This window comes from Trichechus manatus, unplaced genomic scaffold (genome assembly GCF_000243295.1).
Source record: "Trichechus manatus latirostris isolate Lorelei unplaced genomic scaffold, TriManLat1.0 scaffold00028, whole genome shotgun sequence".
Lineage (NCBI taxonomy): Eukaryota > Metazoa > Chordata > Mammalia > Sirenia > Trichechidae > Trichechus > Trichechus manatus.
Genome location: NW_004443964.1, coordinates 21,716,004 through 21,723,493, shown reverse-complemented (window position 1 = coordinate 21,723,493; position 7,490 = coordinate 21,716,004). Strand labels below are relative to the sequence as shown.

The window sequence follows — 7,490 nt, the reverse complement described above, 5'->3', positions numbered from 1 at the left end:
TAGACTCCCGCTCCTTGAAATAAGAACCCCCTAGTGACATGTATGGAGCAGGTGGGCCTGGAGTCAGCCAGGCCAGCTGTTCCACCCTGGTGATGGTGACAGAGGGGTTGATGGTTGGGGAGATAGATATTCATGGTCTGTCTGGGCCTCAGCTGGCATGGGTTTTTAGTAACCTGGGCATTCATACCAGCTTCCAGTCACTTGGGCTATAAGTCAAAGTGTCAGGGACCCAGTTAAGAGATAGCATAAGGGAAGGATTTGAGGCTGAGTGGGGATGGAGAGGCTCAAGGACCAGCAGAACAGGGCAACAAGGAGGTCCCACTAGAACGCTGAGAGAGCAAAGCAGACCACACAGTCTCAGGGTGGGGTCTGAGATTCGGTTCTTTTTGTTTGTTTTTACCACCCACCGGGTAGGGTCCTACCTCAGGCCCAAGAAGAGGCCTGCTTCTCTGTTCTCATTTCTGCCCTTTCAAAGCCATCCTTTCCCAGTATGGAGGTGGTTGAAATCCACAGTCCCCTCCTGCAGTCCCTCCCCAGGGCACAGACTGAAACTTCGCGGGGTGAAAGTGTTTTTATTATAGCTTTGGTCAGACGGGGCGCAGCGGAGCTGGGCCGGGGCTTTGGGGGTGCTGGGAAGCTCTCCAGTCCCCAAACCACCCCTCCCCCAGGTGGCACCACCCCAGAGCGGGGGAGGGCAACCCATCTGAAAGCTGCAAGCGACCCACCGCCCCGACCTCTCCCTGGGCTGGGGTGGACTGGCAGCGGAGATGATCAGTAAACAGTCCTATTGTACAAATATACAGAGTGGGCCAGGGTGGTGGCTCTGTGGCCAGCCGGCAGGAGGTGGGAGCTGTGGCCCGGGCAGTGATGACATAGGCCGGGGCGTCAGAGCTGGGGAGGACCGGCAGATAGGGCCGGGCAGCGAAGGGGTGGGTGGGGGACAAGTCATCCTCTGTCTCCGCCAGAGGGGACCCCCGGGGGACGGAGGATGGAAGGGGATGCCAGGAGCTCAATCCGAGTAGATGATAAAGCCGGAGAATGTGCTGTATTTGTTGCTGTTGCCACCGTGCGCTTTGCCTCCATCGAGCTTGATGAAGACCTCGTCGCCCGCATCCAGGTGCAGGATCACGCTGTTGCTGGCATAGTCATAGTTCTGGTCCGCGTCCTGGGCAATGGCGCTGGCCCGTACCTGCGGGGTGGGGGGTGTGAAGGAAGGGGAGTGATGGTGGGGGGAGAAGGTAGAGGGGGAGAAGGAGAGGAGCAGGTCAGGGAGGGAAGGGGGTTGTCAGAGGTGAAGTGGCTGCACCAGGAGGGTTTGGAGGTCCTAAACCCGGCCACCGGTTCCTTCTCCACCCCTCTACAACTCTTTCTAATCATAACTTGTGTATTTGGGGAGGGGTCATAGAGGAGGCCTGGATTTCTTAGACAAGTCTAATGGGGGTCTGAATTTGAAGTCAACATGGAATCTTCCTCCTTAACTCATCTAAGTCTTACCATCTGGCCTGCTGTGGGAACCTCTAGGATGCCCCAGCCTGGAACTGCCCTCCTTGCAGAGAGGGATTCCCTGGACTCTCAGGATGGAGGGCCATTCCCTCTCTCATCATTCCTTCCTCTCTACTTTAATAATAACATTTCAGCCACATGCACCCTCTCTTATGGCAGTACAGTGGATGAACACAAAGACTAAGGGTAGCCCCATAGTTCAGGTGGCTGGGCCAATGCCAGACTACTAGCAACCACCCCAGAACCGGGACAGGTCTTTAGGCTCCTTGTCTGAAGTTCTTTCCAGAGTCTCTCACACACATCCACCCACCCACCGCAGTAGTGATGGAAGGCCTGATCATCCTTTCACCTCCCAAGGTTCAGATTAGGCTGTAGCTATACCTGTGACTATTACTCCACTGAGTGGGGAGGGAGGACAGGCAGGATGATGTGGCAAGAGAGCACCAGCATTTAGGTATGATACCTGCCATCACTTTTGGGGGCTCTGACTATATTCCTAAGATATTGGGGTGGGTGCGTGTGTGTGGTGGTGGGTGAATTCCCTCCCGGCATTCCTTTCTAACAGCTGAGGCCACGAAAGCCCTGAGCCTCAGGATCTGGGGCCTCTCCAGGATATCCTGGGTGGAGACTGGAAAGGAGGAGCCATCTCCAAGGTCCTTCTTGTAGGGGAAGAATGCAATGAATGGGATTCTTTCAGAAGGCTCCTCAAAGTCCCCTCTCCATCCTGCCCGTCCTGTGAAGGCAGCTCCCCCTACAGCTGATATTCTGGGCTGGTTCAGGCGAAATTAGGCGAGGGGCCCAGCCTCCCTCCTGGTGGGAGGCAGAACGGCAGGTCAGCTGTGCCAAAGTTGCTGACTCAGCAGCAATGCTGCAAGGATGAAAACCAAACATATTTGCATGCAGTCTGCCATTAAAGTCCAAATCTGTCCAGCCCCTTCTCTCCCCTCAACCTCTTCTACCCCAGCCTGGGAAGGAACTGTTTGGGCACTTAGCTGGGAAAACTCCTGATCTAGCTAAGGGGGAGGGGATAAAATGAGGGGAAGATGCTGTCTATCAATGAGCTCAATTTCTCTATCTGGAAAATGGAGAAAGAGACCCTGACTCACCACCACCACTTTTGTGAAAGCCTTTTGATAGTGAAGAAAAGGAAAAATTAAATCTTGACAAGGCTTTGAGCTACTAAGAAAGAGCTGAAAGCAAGCAGCCGACTTCAGTATTGTTCCCTGGGCCCCAATCCTGGTAGTATTTATTATTACACATGCATTTCATTATCTTTGCTAATAAATTACTACTAATAACAATTATTTTTATTACCCAGATTAATTTAGCCTTAACTCATTAAAACAGTGTACTCCTTAATAGCCAAATCCATCAGATGCAGTCATCTGTCATCAGGAATCTCCTGGTGATGTGACAGCCATCAGAATTGTTATGCTTATGTTTATTATTTATTCATCACCATGATTGTTGTTGTAATTATCCTTATTATCCATGGAGGCAGGGAGAATTTATGCCCCTCCATCCTTAGACAGTGGGAGATCTGAGAACAGAACCCAGGGGTCCTGATCCGTTGCCCGATACCAGAAGCAGTTGAGGCACTCAGCTCTTGGTGGGGGCCAAGGGGATGTTTGAGGAATTGAAGTTGCCATGGGAGCAGGAAAGCAAGTCTGGGACTTGTCATGAGGGGGCACCCTAGAATCAATTCCTAAAGGTTTGCCAGGGGGGGAAACTGAGGCTCTGCTCTGACCAGGAGCCTAGAATGGGGAGAACACAGGGAACTTGCCAGAGCCTACAGATCAGTGCTGGGTCTCGGATGTACAGGCACGGCTCCATGGGCAGCCAGCCTGGCTCACATGGACGCTTGAGCTTTCACACACTTACTGGGCCCCTACTGTCCTTGGGTGGTGCTCGACGGCTAATCATGTGTTAACACTCATGGAGTCACCATGAGTCAGAATCAACTCGAGGGCAACTGGTTTGGTTTTGACTTACTGTGCCAGGCACTGTGCTCTGTGCTGTGAAAGGCATTATGGGTCAGAGAAGATACCTGGGGACCCCTCTCTCATCACCAGGTGAGAAGCTGATCTCTAGTTAGGCCTTTATACCACAGCCCTCAATCTAGGTACCCCACCACCTCTCACCTCTGCCGGATGTAGCCTCTGCTGTCCAATCCCTTGACCATTTTTAATACTCATCTTCCCACAGCCCTATTCCCTGGACAAGGAGCACCTTGGCCATAGGCCCTGGCCCATCTCCACTCCCCCCTCCCCAGCCCAGTTTATCAATTCCGTGCCCTCCCTCACCCATCTCAACTGTAGGCAGCTCACCCCGCCCAGGGCACTACCCTAACCTAGCACCCCTTCCTCAGGTTCCTTAGGCTCTCCAAGTCCTAATGACCAGGGCTTGATGCCAGAGGGCTGGGGGTGGTGACTCAAAGCTACCCCTGGGGAGAGGGCAGACAAGGAGGCCAGGCCTCAGAGAAAGAGAGAGAAGAGGTCTTAGCACCAGGCACGAAGGTGGCAACACCCAGCAATCTTGCTCAGGGAGGGGCCAGGGCCTGATGTGGCTGTACCTTCCTGCAGAAATACTGGAAGCCTCTCTGCAGGCAGAAAGCCAGGGAGGAAAAACACAGAGCCCACGGTCGCCCTTGCTCCTGAAGGCATGGGAGGGGCAAGCACCTCTCCTCTGTTCCCATTCATCGCCCAGCCCTGTCCTTTTTCCTCTGCTCACTAGAACGTCCTCTTCAACCCGAGCCAGCCTTTCCCTACACTGTTCTCCCTACCCCTGTTTCCTCACCTCACCTTGGGGTTAGGTTCACCATCTTCTGCCCCCGTCCACCAATACTTATATACAGGATAGTCTGAGCTGGGGGCTGGCCCCACTGAATTGCTGCCCCCAGACAACACATTTGGGGACAGTAGTTGCCCATTGGGCTGCCAGCCCACCTTTAAGATGGCACTTGTTGGAGTGTGTTACTGTCTGATTACCACCGTCTCCTCTGTACAGAACATGAGTTCCAGGAGAGTGAGTAGACTGAACCCCTGGTACCAAGCCCCAAACCTGGCTCCTAGTAGGGGCTCCAAACAAATGTGTGGAATGACTAATGAGACTTAGTGAGTCTCTTGGGCAATCTGGAAGAAGTCACAAAGGATGCGTGTGACTTGTTTCTCTTGTTTTATTTGGCACGAAGGTAAATGGTCTGAAAGGTCAGTGGTTCGAACTCACCAGCCCCTCTGTGGGAGAAAGATGTGGCAGTTTGCTTCCCTAAAGATTACAGCCTTGGAAACCCTATGGGGTAGTTCTACTCAATCCTATAGGGTCGCTATGAGTTAGAATCGACTTGACAGCAATGGGCTTTTAAAATGGTCTGAGTAACTGTAGAAAAATACTAGGTCTTTGAAACCCCCAGTTAAAGCCACCTTGTTTTCCCCACTGGCCTGTGGCCCCACCTCCTGTGAGCACCCCTCATCAGGCTCTGCCAAAGCCCTACCCTGCCCTGCCGGAGGTAAAAGAAGGGGCTTTTGAGCCAGTTTCACCTTGAAGTGACTGAAGCGAGTGCCCCCTCCCCACGCATATACCCATCCTTGGGACCTCCTCTCACTTTGTCTCTCAGACCCTCATGCAACCTCCTGAGGTGGTACAGGATCTAGAGCCCGCCAGTGGGCTGGTGACCGCCACTATCCAGGCAAGCTGGGCCTCCAGCCCCCTGACCCCTCAGCTTGGTGCCAGCCCAAACTTTCTTTGGGAGAGGAAGAAATTCCATTGATGAAGGTGACATTGCTGCATCCCTTATTGGTGATTAATAAGGGGAATTGTGGGACTGTCTGCAGAATGAGCCTTTGCAGTATACTGGGGCCTCCCATTTGGTCAGGAACCAAGGACAAAGAGAAGAGACACAGGGACGCCTGACAGACACAAGTGGGAGAGAGAGACACAAGGAATAGAATGGAGGGGGGTTAGACCCAGGGGAGAGAGGCCAGAAACCCAGGCAGAGACAGACAAGAATGGCAGACGCAGGGGAGAAAGAGACAGGAAAGAGACTGAGATAAGGGGAAAGAGGCAAGGGAGGGGCAGAAACCAGAGAGAGAAGCAGGCAGGGAGAGAGAAGGGGCAGATCTACAAGCACCTGGAAGGCTTTTTGCTGACTTCCCAATGCCTGCCCACACCTTCGCCCCCCCACCCCCCCACCCCCCCAGCCTTGAGAACCCCACAGGGCAGCAGAGCCTCAGAGCAGTGCTGCGTGGGGAGGGTTCCAACAAGGTCTCGGGTCTCAGTCCCACCAGCCCAGCTTGAGTTCTGAAGGGTGAGGGCTCCCCTTCTTCCACCAGAATGCTCGGCCTGACCACGCCTGGAGGACCCAGGCCACCGTGGGCTGGGAACGCTGAAGCGGGATGGGCGGGGAGAGGGGGTTGTTGTCGAGCTGGGCAAAGTTGTCGCTCTGAAGCAGGATTGGGTCGAGGTTAGTTTCCCGGCTGGCCGCTCCAAGGAGAGCGCCTCGCGCTCTCGGATTCTCACGCCAGAGTCCCCTTGCGCTCGGCGCCTGCCAGCTCCGGTCCATGGGTTGGGGACAGGGAACCGAGAGGTTCCCCCCACACTCAAGGAGTCAGGAGGGGTTGGATCTGGGAGTCCAAAAGGAGAGGGAGTTTCCTTCTCTTCGCCCCGCCTCTGGAGGAAAAACTTTTCCCGGGAGGCAGCCCTCTTACGCCCGTTAGCTCAGGGACGGATGGGAGGGGCTACGCAGTACCGGTTTTTGCCAAGGGTGTCAGATTCGCGCCGTGGTCCCTTCCGAGGGTGGGGGATGTATAGCCAGCCAGGCTCTCTTTGCCTTTGTGCCCAAAATCTCTCCTAAAGCCCGCCTTCTCGGCTTGCGCGCATAGCCGCGCGCCCGAGCGCCCGCGGGTGCCGAGGCTGCTCTCCCCACCCGCTGCCCCGGAGCCCATCTTTGGCCTCTCTATCGCCCGCTGGTACCAGCCTGAACCTCAGCTCCCAGATGCCACCTCCCCAGGGTCAAGCCCCCAGGGGCCAGTCTGCGTGCCCGGGAGCCCGAGCCCAGCGCTCTGACGAGTTGGGCTAGATAACCGCATTTCTGTGCCGCCGGTACCCCGCAGCGTCTCCCTTAGCCTGCTCCTAGGCACCAAGGAGTTAGGGATGCCAGCAGGCGCTGACCATCCGCGCATGTGATGCCTACATGGGGCTGCTATGGGGTCTCCAGCTGCGCCGCCTGGCGCGCCCGTCGACTCCGAGGCGGTGCCTATCTGCCCCGGGCTCCCTGGGTGCCCTGCCCCCAGGCCGGCCCCATGCCCCCGCCGGGCCCACCTGGCCGTTCTTGCAGAGGTCCGCCCACATACTGGTGCCGTCGCCGCCGCGCATGAGGACATGGTAGGTGAAAAAGTAGGTGCCAGGAATGTTGCACGTAAACTTGCCGCTGGCTGCGTCGTAATTGTTGCCTAGGTTGGTGACCACATCGTCGAACTTGAGCACTTCGTAACCCTCGTGGGGGTTCTTGAGACCGGCGTAGAAGGCCACGCGCGGCACCGTGGTGTAGGTGGCCGTGCTGATGGCACCGCTGCCCCCCGCTCCCGGCAGCCCAGGGGGCCCTGGCTTGCCCGGCTCACCCTTCTCCCCGGGCGGCCCCACGGGTCCCGGAGGACCCGGGTTCCCGGGAGGCCCAGGAGGGCCCGGCTTGCCGGTGCGGCCCGGCTTCCCCTGGGGGCCCTGCACCAGCGTGGAGGGCGGGGACGCGCCGCTCTGCTCGCTCAGGGCGTCGCCGCCGTCGGGCCGCGCGCCGGCGCCGGGGCCCCGCGCGGGGTAGGGGTCGCACACCATGCGACAGGTGCCTAGCATCTCATAGTGGCCGTCCGGGCCGCCCGAGCTCACCAGCACGGGGATGAGTACCACCAACACCAGGAGCATCACCACGCCCGCGGCGGCCGCCAGCAGCGTCTTCCGGCCGGCGCGAAGCCTGGGGAGCGCCGGGCCACCCGGCC

The 7,490-nt window shown here is 56.9% G+C and overlaps 1 protein-coding gene across 1 annotated transcript; it reads right to left on the bottom strand.

The window, feature by feature from the left end:
• Positions 1–1,009: 1,009 nt before the first annotated feature.
• On the bottom strand, positions 1,010–7,416 carry C1QL1 (complement C1q like 1). The gene is made up of 2 exons (XM_004374279.1): positions 6,820–7,416; positions 1,010–1,189 (listed from the first exon to the last, which is right to left on the bottom strand). Exons 1-2 carry the CDS (start codon positions 7,414–7,416, stop codon positions 1,010–1,012), a joined length of 777 nt encoding a protein of 258 aa, XP_004374336.1.
• Between the last annotated feature and the right edge of the window lie 74 nt (positions 7,417–7,490).

Coding starts and splice junctions, on each gene's coding strand:
- C1QL1 (XM_004374279.1), bottom strand. CDS start 7,416: ATGCTCCTGGTGTTGGTGGTACTCATCCCCGTGCTGGTGAGCTCGGGC. Junction 1,190..6,819: donor ACCTCTGCAAGAACGGCCAG/GTGGGCCCGGCG, acceptor CCCACCCCGCAG/GTACGGGCCAGCGCCATTGC.